This window comes from Talaromyces proteolyticus (assembly GCF_021365285.1).
Source record: "Talaromyces proteolyticus strain PMI_201 chromosome Unknown BGW36scaffold_4, whole genome shotgun sequence".
NCBI lineage: Eukaryota > Fungi > Ascomycota > Eurotiomycetes > Eurotiales > Trichocomaceae > Talaromyces > Talaromyces proteolyticus.
This window is the reverse complement of record NW_025764280.1, coordinates 2,675,502-2,688,182: the sequence shown is the minus strand read 5'-3', so window position 1 is coordinate 2,688,182 and position 12,681 is coordinate 2,675,502. Positions and strand designations below refer to the sequence as shown.

The 12,681-nt window shown below is 49.0% G+C and overlaps 3 protein-coding genes across 3 annotated transcripts; 2 read left to right on the top strand and 1 right to left on the bottom strand.

The window, feature by feature from the left end:
• Positions 1-6,394: 6,394 nt before the first annotated feature.
• Positions 6,395-8,395, top strand: BGW36DRAFT_425845 (uncharacterized protein; the record flags this gene model as incomplete). Its single annotated transcript, XM_046220172.1, has 2 exons — positions 6,395-6,875; positions 6,933-8,395. The coding sequence occupies 2 exons, from the start codon at positions 6,395-6,397 to the stop codon at positions 8,393-8,395; spliced, it is 1,944 nt and encodes a 647-aa protein (XP_046074756.1).
• Positions 8,396-8,816: 421 nt separating this feature from the next.
• On the top strand, positions 8,817-10,260 carry BGW36DRAFT_375456 (ATP adenylyltransferase-domain-containing protein). The gene is made up of 2 exons (XM_046215771.1): positions 8,817-9,017; positions 9,083-10,260. Exons 1-2 carry the CDS (start codon positions 8,892-8,894, stop codon positions 10,124-10,126), a joined length of 1,170 nt encoding a protein of 389 aa, XP_046074755.1. The 5' UTR covers positions 8,817-8,891; the 3' UTR covers positions 10,127-10,260.
• Positions 10,261-10,859: 599 nt separating this feature from the next.
• On the bottom strand, positions 10,860-12,511 carry BGW36DRAFT_406166 (uncharacterized protein; the record flags this gene model as incomplete). Its single annotated transcript, XM_046218989.1, has 2 exons — positions 10,860-11,102; positions 11,198-12,511. The coding sequence occupies 2 exons, from the start codon at positions 12,509-12,511 to the stop codon at positions 10,860-10,862; spliced, it is 1,557 nt and encodes a 518-aa protein (XP_046074754.1).
• Between the last annotated feature and the right edge of the window lie 170 nt (positions 12,512-12,681).

The window sequence follows — 12,681 nt, the reverse complement described above, 5'->3', positions numbered from 1 at the left end:
CTGCACTGCAGTCTGTCGCAAGATCTTGACGTCTGACGAACCACACAGTGGCACACACACACATTCACTACCTGCAGCCACCAGTCAGCGAACCCCCAGAGCCGTCCGGCCACAAAATGTACATGTGCAGAAGCGATTACGTCGTCTGCAGGCTGACATAGTCCGGGATTCTGGATCGTGCTCCCTTGCATCCGCATCTGCGTCTGCATCTGACCCATGCCCGATTGAAATAAAATTCCTTCGACTGGGGCTTCTAGAAATGTCATCTTTCTCATTTTTTACTCATCTCACGTGGCCGGGCGTGTTTCAGAACCTGGCATTCCAGCCTGACCCAAAAATTCTCCTTTTCTAGGGGGTGACCTCCGCAGGCTGCCCGGCTGCCAGGCTTCCTTGATTCTCAGAAGACGCTATGGAATAGTAATGGAAGGGTTGTATTCAGGTATCCGTATGTAATCAATAATTAAGAATCTTGATGACGATCTCTGGGGCCGAGAATGAGCCAATCAGCGGCAGTCTCGTCGTACATTCTCGGCTAGAGTAGATCCAGAACACGAACGTGGATGATGTCTGCTTACTATGATGCATCTGAGACTAAGAACAATCTAGAAAAGTAGAAATGACGAACAAGGATTAATAATACTTCATGCAAGCGATGCAAGCAGCCAAAAAGAAAATGCCTTATACTGTAACCCCCAGTCGCAGAACTACAGAATAGAACGGAAGCAGAACTGGAGAAACACGGAACATATGATTGACCGCTAGTCCTATTCGAGGAAGTAACGCGAGACTACTCACTCTTCTCCAGAGGAGATGAACGTCCTTGAGAAGTTGGGGATCTGTATCTGTGTCGCACAATAGTAACGTACCAAGCCTGACACTTGCCTACCAATCAATAGCTCAAGAATGCACCACCGTCAGATATCTGACAGCGTCGCACCTGCAGAGAAAAGGGGGTTACAATTCCAAACATTATTCTGGAATTCTTCCTGTTTTAGAGTCCCCTAGTCCAGCGTCACACGAGTCTCGCCTTATGGCGACTGCGATAGGCCGAGCGATTTCGGCAAGGGAACGACGCCCAAAGGTAGTGGATTGTGCGCGGTGATTGGCTGTTGACGTTTTCTTGTCTTCGAGACGGCGTCCACGCTAGCGGCCTAGCGTGCCCGGTGGGACGGACACGTAGGATTTAAATTTTAGGCTGTTGCCGATTCGCTTGTCGTAATACGGCGCTTGATTGGCTGGTTAATTGACCCCATCTTAATTTAATTAGTTAATTTAATTGTTACGGTTTAGCGATTTCGGATATCGCCTGTTGCTCGAGTCGGGATCTGCTGTGGGCAGGATGTACGGACTGAGGGGAAAAATAATAATAATAATAATCTTATTTATTATCATTATTGAGCATGTTCGTTATATTTTTCTATTGTCTTAATATTGCGTACGTTGTGTTACCACCTGTTACATGCTTGACGGTGGTCAGCCTGCATCATCAATTTATAATAATATTATAGTACGTGCAGTCATGTAATGGCTAGCGTCGGCCCTGGATCAATCTGTGTCTACTCGCTACACCATCAACCCAGCATGACTAGATGTAACATGTAAGATGTATGCACCTGCGCAACTCATCACACGTGGTCGAAGGATGAACAAAGGTCTGACCAGACTTCTGCACACGCTTAACCTTGGCCCCAAGCCAAACAGCAAGCAATATTAATCCTCAAATATTAATCATTTATTCTAACCCCTACTCCGTAGTTATTGCGGAGTGTCTGTTGGGGCCGTATCATGACAATACTCAATATAGCCCGAGCGAATTACAACTGAAGTCCATCTGGCACATTCCGCGCCGACTCCGACCGGTCTGGTTTTGGTTGATCATAGAGATTATCTAATGTTATTTTATTAAAATTCCTGCGAGAGTAAAACACACTGGCGTAAACTCTGACTCGGGACCGAAAGAAGGATTGGATTTAATTAAGCGAGTCCGCGACTTTACGTAGGTTTTTCAACGACGTGTTAGTCTGGACTCTGTTAGTCCTTCATTGCTTACGGTTGATCGACTACAATATCCTGTTCTGTCATAGTGACAGATAACGGCCCATAAAAGGGTTTCAAACGGTAGACGCCTAAGACACTCTTTAAGATTAAGCTCTTCGCCATCAGTCATCACTCACAACGCTTACGTTAATGGCATCGGAAAGGGCCGCATTGGCGGATGTGAATGGCTGGAAAAAGATGCTCGAAGGATTTGTCAACCAGACTTTGTCGCGTGGGCCGAAGCCATCAATAGTATCAAATAAACAGCTGACTTTCGTTCGGAGTGGAAATTGCCGGCTAGCAAAAAAGCAAAAATTATGGAATCAATTTGTTACCATGTTGGTGTGGAATCATAAATAATCATCAAACCGGATATTCCTCGGACCATAAAAGACTTTCGTCAAGACTCCAAGGTTGATTTCCGCCCCCAACTAGGTTACCAAAAAGGCGGGTCTTCTCATCCGCCTATTTAGAATTTTATTTACCGTACCGATAATTATCGAAATATGCAATTAATAGTATCATAATGCTACTTGCTATATTCGCCATCGATGTTGTGTTGAGGCCAACTGTCGTTTTATTTTAAAGAATGTAATTAGAGCCGAGTATTTCCATAGTGATCGATCGTTGGCGGATCACGCACGGTTGCTTCGCTAACTATTGTCAAATTTCATAAGAGTTTATTAGCCTTCTTAGCTGCTAATATGGCTACGGCGTACTCCGTAGCCTAGTATACATTTTGGATTTGGTCTCCAACTTGACTCGCGAATTTGTACAAAGTAGTCGTTTATTATCCAGACGAAAAATGGGGGTGGCAACTACCCCGGTCGGAAAGCCTGGATCAACCCAGGTTTCCTGTTCGGAAAGGAGAACAGAAGGGAGGAACAGAAAAAGGGGTGTGGATTTCCGCAGCCGCTGATTGGAGGCTCGCCATGCACCGGATCGACGCGCCAAGAATGCGATTCATGGTTCGACTTCGCTCAAATTAGTCCTATTAGGTTTTAGACTGATTGTACGAACGGCCCAATAGGGAACACTGTGTACGTACTTGGGAGTGTTGCAGACCAACATCATATGAAGGCTCAAAGCAGCGGGAATTGTCCGTGAATTCGTCGACTGCGACGGCCAGATTAATTATTATTCTAATCAATCTCCGTGGAAGTATGTGGTAATTCGAGATCCACAGCAAATTCAAAGTCGATCCAGTGATCCCTTCGTAGGGCTGTTCCGTTCCACCGCACATTTCGCACCCATTTTTTACCATTTCGCCGATACTAGCGTGTGAAACAACGGTCTGGCAGGTTGTAACTCCTTTCTGATCTGATTCCCTGTTATTAATTATAATTATTGGTGTTCTTGCTATTGTGGTGCATTCTTCTAGACTCCTGTCGGAATTGTGGCTGCACATCCGACCTATCGACAATTTGCGATCCTGCATGATGGCCTCATCGTACCACTGATGTGACTGTAATAGTGGTAAGGCAAGGACTCCGACATTCCAATCAACGGGAAGCGGTGTAAAAAATCGAGCTGCGCCTCACATCGCTGTTGGCGTGCATGGGCGGGTCTAACAGGAACCAATAGTGTTGCTGTATTGCAATCCGAGTCAGTGTTGATTGGCTGCATACCTGTGGCTAGTGTATGGCACCCGCATATCGTGGCGCCAAGCGGCCTCGGGTACACTTTTCTCACCGACCTCCACGGAGAAGAACGTCGTTGAGAGAGCAGAAGCACACGCAAAAGCCCTCGGGCTTCTTGGGCCACGGACAACACCGACTGATTGTTGATGCTCTTGTGGTGCTACGATCGAGCACTAATCAAACTATCCACATCGTGGCACCACATCCTGTCTCGCACTGCAGAATTCTCTAACAATGACTGTTTTTCTATAGTCAATCTCGACGTCATGACAAACAGATCACAATCAGCCTTGTGAGCCTTGGAGCCTTGCCAACCTGCCAAGGGCCCAATCGACAAGAGGGTAAAGTCGGCGGGGCGGCAGATTAGCGGTATTTGTATTACCCGACCATCCTCCAAAGTATGCTCTACTAGTATGTATCATGTACCCTGGACCGTGGAGTGACTTGGCATAACGAACCCATTATGTCATTTGAGGTGACCGTATAACCCGACTTGTACTCTTTCTATTCAACTATATGGACAAAGTATATAATAGTACACTGTTACTTGTTGATACTATGCTACTGTAAAATACACACGTCACTGCAGTGACTGCACGAATCAAGGTGAAGAGCAACGAACAGGTGTTGCTGCTGCAGACCCTGGTCGCTTGTCACTTTCAAATTTCCGGGCATCGGCCAGTCACAAGCCCGGGTGCACCAGGCTGTCTCCTGGGCTAGGCCCAGCACAGGACTAGCGGGCAAATGAATGGCTGCGAACCTCTTCAGAGATCGTCACAGGCTAGCGAAAAGTCGCTAGTCTGGGTGATGGACGGGAGAGGTGGGGCCGTAAGGAGTGTATTTTGAGGTTCTATTGGACCAACTGTTCACAGAGCACGCTGGTTGGTCTGAGCAATTGCCAGAACTGGCTTGGCGCGGGTGATGGTTCGAGCATGGTTGGTCCACCCGGTGATTAAGAGGCTCTGCTGTCATCTCATCGGCCATTCAGTGGCCGACGAGTCCTTGTGAACCAAAGCCGCGGGTCGTTTTTTGTCTATATGATTAATAAGGAAGGTAATAATAATAATCCTATTATATTTTATTATTTATTACTATGAAGGTATTATTGCCCGTGGCGTGGGTGATTTGAAATTGACCCCTGTTCATGAAAAATAAATAAAAAATCAGACGACAAACAAGGAGCCTCGGCCAGCCAGGTATGGCCTGGGGACTCGTTGAGTAGGGTGAAATCGGGAGTCTCTAATCTCGATGGATAGACGTTGAATAATAACGACAAGCGGCGGATCATCTAAGCTTAAGAATAATATGCTTTGTCGTTATGTCACGACTCACGAAGCTTTTCCATCGGCAGGTCGCCGACGTGGTTGAGCAGCAAATAGAAGCGTCGAGGTGGCTTGCCACCAGGAAGACTACAGAAATAAGAGTAATATGAGTCAACGTCAAAAAGGATCAGAAGAATGTCCCTGCTCACGGGCTATTGCCCAGTACCCACATCTCCATATGATTCCAGCCTGAGGCAGATATGTCAATGTCATGTGCCAAGGATTACTCACAATTAGTTTCCTACTGCTTCGTACATACTACACCGTGTGGTACTGGTGTTTGGTGGAGCGGCACATAGAGTAGTGACTCTAGTGAGCCCACAGACTGTAACTCGACTCAAACACAGACAGAAACAGCAGAAACAGCAGACACAGAGGCCATAGAGACAGACCGTGTGTTGCGAGCAGGCAATTGGTGGGCGCGTGCTGGCAGAGGGCATTTGGGGCGGTCTGCACGAGAGCCCGAAATAGCAGACAGAAATAGCTCCTCGCTAAGAGGCACAGTTCCGAGGCCGAGCCCGGATTGGCCGATGGTGCCCCACTGCAGATGGCGCAGTCCCGTGTTAGTTTTGGTACGGTACGATACGCTGACTCGGTACGCCCCACCCTCCCGGGCCACACCCCTGTCCCCACTCAGCCCGCGCTAAAACTTGCCCCGTACGTGGTTACTGGCTGTACCGCTGTACGTATCGCTGTTTCTTACTTCCTTGCCAAAAAAAACAACACCCGCAGTCATGGCGCGGGCCCTGCCTGCGTGCATGCTGCTTCACTAAATAAATAACGAGCTAGTCCCTCCCAAGCCTGCGCTCGTAGGGCTAGAGGCTAACCAAGCAATCATCAACCCGGTGTCAGTCGAAATAAATATTCCTCCTCCGCCGCCCGGTCGTCTCTCCCCCATCCCATCCCATCCCAGCATCCCATTCCTTCCACGCCGCCTCGTGCTCTCTTCTATTTCCCCTTCTGCTTCCTACATTGACCTTCTACTCTCGTTGCCGCTGTTGCTTCTGCGCGCGCCTCTGTTTGCTCATTCCTCAACTGCGCCTGTCTGCTCGCTACGTCTTCATCTCTGCTCCCCGCCGCTCGCTGAGATTATACCAAACACTAGCCTCAGGCTTTCGGCGCACTACTAGACGTTTCTAAGAGAAATACGAGAAGAAGCAATACGAATTACATTGGTCTGCCTACTTGATGGTTGATTTCAACACAATTCACACCTAGTCGGCTTTTCTTCTGCCTCCCCGGCACCGGTAGGTCTGCAAGATACCCTGCGATGTTTGAAGGAAGACTGACTTGGTGGTAGATTCTCAGCCTGCTGAGGGTGACATGCAAAACCAGGAAACTCCAGATCTCCTGCTGCTTCCTTCCCGGTCGAATATAAAAGCCCCAACTTCCAACATGTTGGCCCTCGACTCTTCCAGACAACAACACTTTCCCTACTTCTCCCACGACCAGGTCCCTCTGGACTCATCCGTCATGGACTCATACGCCTACCAGAACATGCACCAGAGCCTGCATTCACTCCCCCAGCCGCAAGATCCTACTGCTCAGGCTTTACAGCACTCCAACTATTACGACGGAATGTACACTGCAGATATGCAAAATTCACTGGGCTTCCCTGCCATGCCCAACTCTCCTCCTTCTATGGCTCCCTCACATCATTCCGGCGCCTCGGGCCCGTCCATCTCTAGCGCACCCTCTTCGGTCATGGGTTCACCATACTCCGGTACCTTCCAGGAGTCGTGGGCTGATACCTCCAACGGCTTGGTCGGACTCCCTTCCGGCGCATTGATGAACGAAGTCGACTTCAACTCTTTCACCGGTGTGATGGAGGCAGACTCTGTCTTCGCTCCAAAATACGCAAACAACAGCTTTGTTGGTAGGTTGAATTGGCAGGCTAAAGATATTGGACTGATGTACTGATGCACTATCGCAGACCCGTCATTGATTCACCAGACCTCGATGCCTCCCCCAATTTCCTACCCTGAGGACCCACAAGGTACCCTGGCGCAGTCAACTGGATTTCTTTCACCAGCCCATGTTGGCTCTCCGCTACCCTCCCACCACTCGATGACGCTCCCGCACTTACCTCAGAACCATGGCGGCATCCCGTCTCCTCAACTAGGGCATGTGGCACACTCCGACAATGGCCTTGGTGCCTACGAGAGAGGATCGAATGCCGCCTCTCTTTCTCCACGATCGCACCCTAGTCCTGCTGCGAGCAACACTGACGGCGAAGATGAAGGGCGCGAAAAGAGCCGATGCCCCTTCCCCGACTGCGGCAAATCATTCAAGGACTTGAAGGCCCATATGCTCACTCACCAAAGTGAGCGCCCAGAGAAGTGCCCAATCGTCACCTGCGATTACCACCAGAAAGGATTTGCTCGCAAATACGACAAGAACCGTCACACACTGACTCATTACAAGGGAACCATGGTCTGTGGTTTCTGCCCTGGCTCGGGCTCGGCTGCCGAGAAGAGCTTTAACAGGGCCGATGTTTTCAAGCGCCATTTGATGTCAGTGCACGGCGTCGAACAGACTGCACCCAATTGCCGCAAGAGAAGCCCACCCGCCTCTGGCACCAAAACACTGGCCGGGTACAGCGACGATGCCACTGGAAAGTGCTCTACCTGCTCTGCGACTTTCAGCAATGCTCAGGACTTTTACGAACACTTGGACGACTGCGTCCTTCGTGTTGTGCAACAAGAAGAGCCTAGTGAGGCTATTAATCAAAAGAGATTGGCCGAAGTCGCTGGCGACGAGGATGTCAAGCAAACTATGGAGAAACACAAGCTGCTGGACTCGGCGAGCCCCATGGATGGTGAGCAATGTGACGACGATAATGATGATGACCATGACGACGATGACGAATTTAATGTCCACAACAAAGACCTTCGCTTTGGTCGGGGCTCTTTGAAATCCAACAACTCCTCCAACCCGTCTTCACGATGCGTGCGAGGACCTAATGCTGCCGTCACAAAGTCCAAACCTCGTCCTGCCACGCGCCGACGAGGGAATCGCAACAGCTATCCTCAATCCTGGGGCACACCCGCCGCCAAGATGAAGACAAAGAAGCGCGTTCTCTGCGTGTATGATGGTCAGCGACGACTCTGGAAGGACGAGATGATGTTGGACAATGAATTCGAAGTCCGCATCCGTCTGCCGGGAGGCGCCGGCGATGGCACGAACCGCGATGCCTACGTGACTGATCTGGACGTGATGAGCATTCAACGCGCCGATGGCATTTACAGTGCCACCGCGGAGGAGCGTGGTCCCTGGATGGACAACTCCTCGGACCGTCTCATGGGACAGCCGGTCACACTATTCCCTGAAATCAACCAAGTCGATGAAATCGACATTGAGGAGTTGATGGCATACCGGGAGAAAGACCGGGCTTAATTTGCTAATTATCGCAACACTCACATTCTCCACTGTAACTTATTGAACTGTTGTTTTTGCTTGGTTATTCTTTTTTTCTCTTGATTAAAATCATTGGATCATGACATGAGCATGGAGCGGAATCTAGCGACTTGGGGTTACTGGTTTGGATCAGATATTTGATTATACTTTGATATGTGATACTATCTATTATTTTATTACTTAGTTATTATTTGGCTGAGCTAGTCAATAGCCAGCGCGGGTCCGGCTCTGGAAGTGGACACAATACGATCTTGAATCTACATCTCCAATCTTATTCACAGCAAGTCGTAATAGTAGACGGTCTTAACGATTTACCAAAGCGTAGAGAGAGGAGAAGTGGGGAATGCGGCAAGCATGGCTATGGCTGTCCCCGCGATTTCCCAACGTCAACTTCAACCTCAATTCATCCATTGCAATTTCACCAATTGTCAATGCAATGCCAATTCATTAGAGTCATCAATAGAACAAAAGCAAAATGCGATTAGGATTACCGGAACCCCTTTCCTTGTTGGTCAGGAAGCGGTTTACGGCGGCCAAAGAATCCGGCGGTCTAGTGTTCTCGGCGACGCAGTTGGCTGTTCTCTCGGCGTCGGGGATACAAGTAAGTACATATTCGGCCTCCTTCCAACACCCAAGAAGGGCAAATGATAACTAAACATGATATAGTACCAACTTCGCTACTGCCCAGCACTCGCCAAAAAGCCCAATGCCACTGCAAAACAGTTGCCGCAAGAACCGAAACATAGTAATAATAATAATGCTACTAATAAACATGACAAAAAGCCGGATCCATTCGAGAACCCCTCGGAGGATTTATTCATCGCCGACATCCCATTTCATCCATCGGCAAGCGACCGTCAACAGCAGGGAAAAAGGGGGCCGAGTCATATTCTTGTCCTGAATAAATTCCCGGTTATACCCAACCATTTCATTCTCGCGACCAAGTCATTTCGGCCGCAGACGGATATTCTAGAAAAGGATGATTTGGAGGTTACGTTTGCGTGTTTGAGAGAGTGGAGAGGAGAGGATCTTGATATACAAGATGATGATCGAGAAAAGAGGCATCAGAAAGGAGCTGCTGCTTCAAGCGGAAGAAGATTGTTTGCCTTTTTCAATTCCGGTGAAGAGAGCGGTGCAAGTCAACCTCATAGGCACTTGCAATTTCTTCCCGTGGAGGATATGCGTGGGCAGGAATTATCTTCTTCTTCTTCTTCATCATCTTCATCTTTTTCTGCGTCGTCGTGGGTGCCCCTGATTGATCGGGTGTCAACCGCAGAGGCGATTGTATCGCATTCAGCATTCAGGGAGCTACCGGGTCTCCCGTTCAAACATTTTGCGCTGCTATTGCCTGAGGATCCGTCGGCGGAGTTCTTGCACAATGCATACTTGTCGCTGTATCAGGCTGCTGTTGCGGCAGATGCAGGTACGACATCGTCAAACCGCGAGGATGTGCAGACTTCAGGACCGGCGGCAATCAGCTACAACTTCGCAATGACCGAGTCTGCAATGATGATATGTCCTAGGAAGAGCGAGACTGCGCAGCTTCAGCTCCAGAAAGAGAAGAGTGACAGCGCAATCTCGCTCAATGGGACTATACTGGCAGGCACATTGATGGTCAAACAGGAGCCGGAGTGGGATGAACTATGTTCTGCTCCTGAAAAACTCGATTCCCTTTTGGCAGCAGTTGGGATTGCTACTGTTTCTTCTTAGGCTGATCCCTGTTTCTGACCTATACTGTGCCTGTGTATCTAACTGATAGGAAGCAATATGAATATTATTTACTTCCTTATATGCACCTAGCCAGCCTTTTGTATGTGCTGGGTGTATGTAAGGATGAAAGAAAACTGCTGTGTTCAAAAACTAATTTGTTTCATTTCATTTCATTTTACGTTTTACCTACATTGGTGTGAATACTGTATTCTTACCAGTCTAATGTCTCCAGTGTGCGGTGCGAACAGAGCGAACGGACCCCGATAATGCTCTTTCTCCAACCCCCATCTGGCATTGACAAGTAGACGCAGGCAAACAACAACTAAGACGGCAAGCAAACACACGAGTGAGGAAAAGAAAACAACAGAGTATTAAAGAACTGATTGATCCCTCCCCTGATCATTGTCATTAACATGGCATAGCACGACTGACTGACTGACTGACTGACATGGGAAGCAAACATGGACTGAATTTAAAACAGTACTGAGCTGAAAATGAGCTGGAAGTGAGCTGGAAGAGAACTGAAGGTGAGGATCGAAAAAAAAGCGCTGAAAACAGTTTGGGAGGTATCACAACAGACATGAGCAGACGGAAGAGAAAGAAGAAAAAGAAGAAATGAAAAACAATCATTTGCACCTGGCTCCCCACGGAGAAGGCCACACCAGCGAACGCCATTTTGGATGAGATAGAGAGAGCAAGAGAGAGATTGATTGAAGTACCAGGAGTACTCCAGTCAACCAGACTGAGCCGCGATTACCTCGAAGTACTTCTTCTTGCAGCTCTTGTATGAGAATTTGTAAGAACCGCCCTCCCTGATGATGAACTCTTGCACGTGCTTCCACATAATCTTCACCTCATTACCCTCTGCATCAGTCAGTGTGGCAGAGCTGGTGCTAGATCCGCGACGAGCCCTAGGTCTTTTTGGGGCCTTGAGGACCTCCCGATACAGCTCAACGGCCCTCATCAACAAACGAACCTATCAAAAACAACGAGGTCAGTTGTCGAACACAAACGAATAAAAGACTGGGCAGGGTGAACTACATCCTTCTCCTTCCAGACTGGCTTTCGCACCCTGAGCTCAGGTGATAGCTTCAAAGTGCGGTAACGACCACGCAAAGTCGAATCCGGCTCAGTCAAGGGCCCCATCAATTTGATTTCGCTGTAGGAGCAACCGAAGTCCTTGGCGATTCGCAGGAATGCATTTTGTTGATCTTTTTCAGATAGGAAGTACACCTGTGCCAGTCGCTGGCCAAGCGCAGAAGCAACTTCAATGATGATCTCATTCCTACGGGTCTGGAGGAATGGGTGGGCGGCGAGAGTGGGTATTGGTGGGAATACTGATTTTCTCGCGCCATTATTGACGGTGACATTGTTTAAGACTGGGAGGCCCGAGTTGGCAAGATCAATGTCGAGGCTGTCGTCATCGTCGTCGTCGTCGCTTTCTTCGTTCTTGATGACTGGCTGAGCACGTTGGACTGGCTGGACTGGCTGGGTAGGTTGAACAGTCAGCGCCTGGTAGCTGTTGTTGAAGGTGTCTGGGACCTGCATGGAATGGAGCCGACGGTGCTGCAGCTGATGTTGTTGTGGGTGCTGCTGTGGGTGCTGCAGTTGGAACTGGCTCTGGTAGTACTGAAATTGATGGTACTGAGGCAGACTGGCTACAGCGTGCTTGGGGAGAGTATTGGATTTGGCAACCATCATTTGATGAGACACAACAACAGGCTTCGCTTGAGGAGGGCTGGCCCGCACTCGTTTCACCTGAGCCTGCGGAGGCAGATCGAGGGGTGACTTGTGCAAAGCACTTGGGCTGATTGTCTGCTCCTGCCCGAGCATGTTGGCTGATTGTCTCTGGAAACCAACGATGCCTGAGGAGAAAGAGTTAATGGATTGCTCGCGGAGGCCGTTGAACTCGTTGTACTCGGGGTACTCGTCAAATTCAGCTGGCTGACACTCACGCAGCACGTTGCCCTGAAGCACGTTGCACTGAGGCACGAAGCCTGATGCCGTGTCGACGAAAGAGTCATTTCCAAGCTGCTGGTAACGAGTCTCCATCGCAGATTGTGGAGCAGCTTGTGGAAAAGCTTGTGAAAGCATCAGTCTTGGCGGGTAATGAGCCTGCGATTGCATTTGGTAGGGGTTGTAGGGGGAGGTGTGGTCGGAAGAGGAGAAGCAATGCTGGCTGATAGGCAAGAGGTCATTACCAGTCTCTGGTAGCTGGTAGGAGTACGAAGCAACTTGGTCGTTGTAAGAGGTTGCTAGGGGCGTGAACGAGTTTTGGTGGTAGTTATGGGGAGACATGACAGAGCCTAGCGAGGAATAGCTACCATCATACTCGATGGGCATGCCCTCGAAACAGTTAAAATAGGGAGGTATTTGCTCAGTCATCTCGATAAGTGAGGTATTCGCCTGTGGATGGGAGCGAGCGTCAAGATGAGAAAGAGAAACGAAGAAAGAAAGACAGAAGACGAGAAGATGTTTTTCAAGTCAAGACTTGAAACAGGAACTGTGAGATGAACAAGATACAAGCTTGAGGATGAACAGAGTCTGCTTGTGCC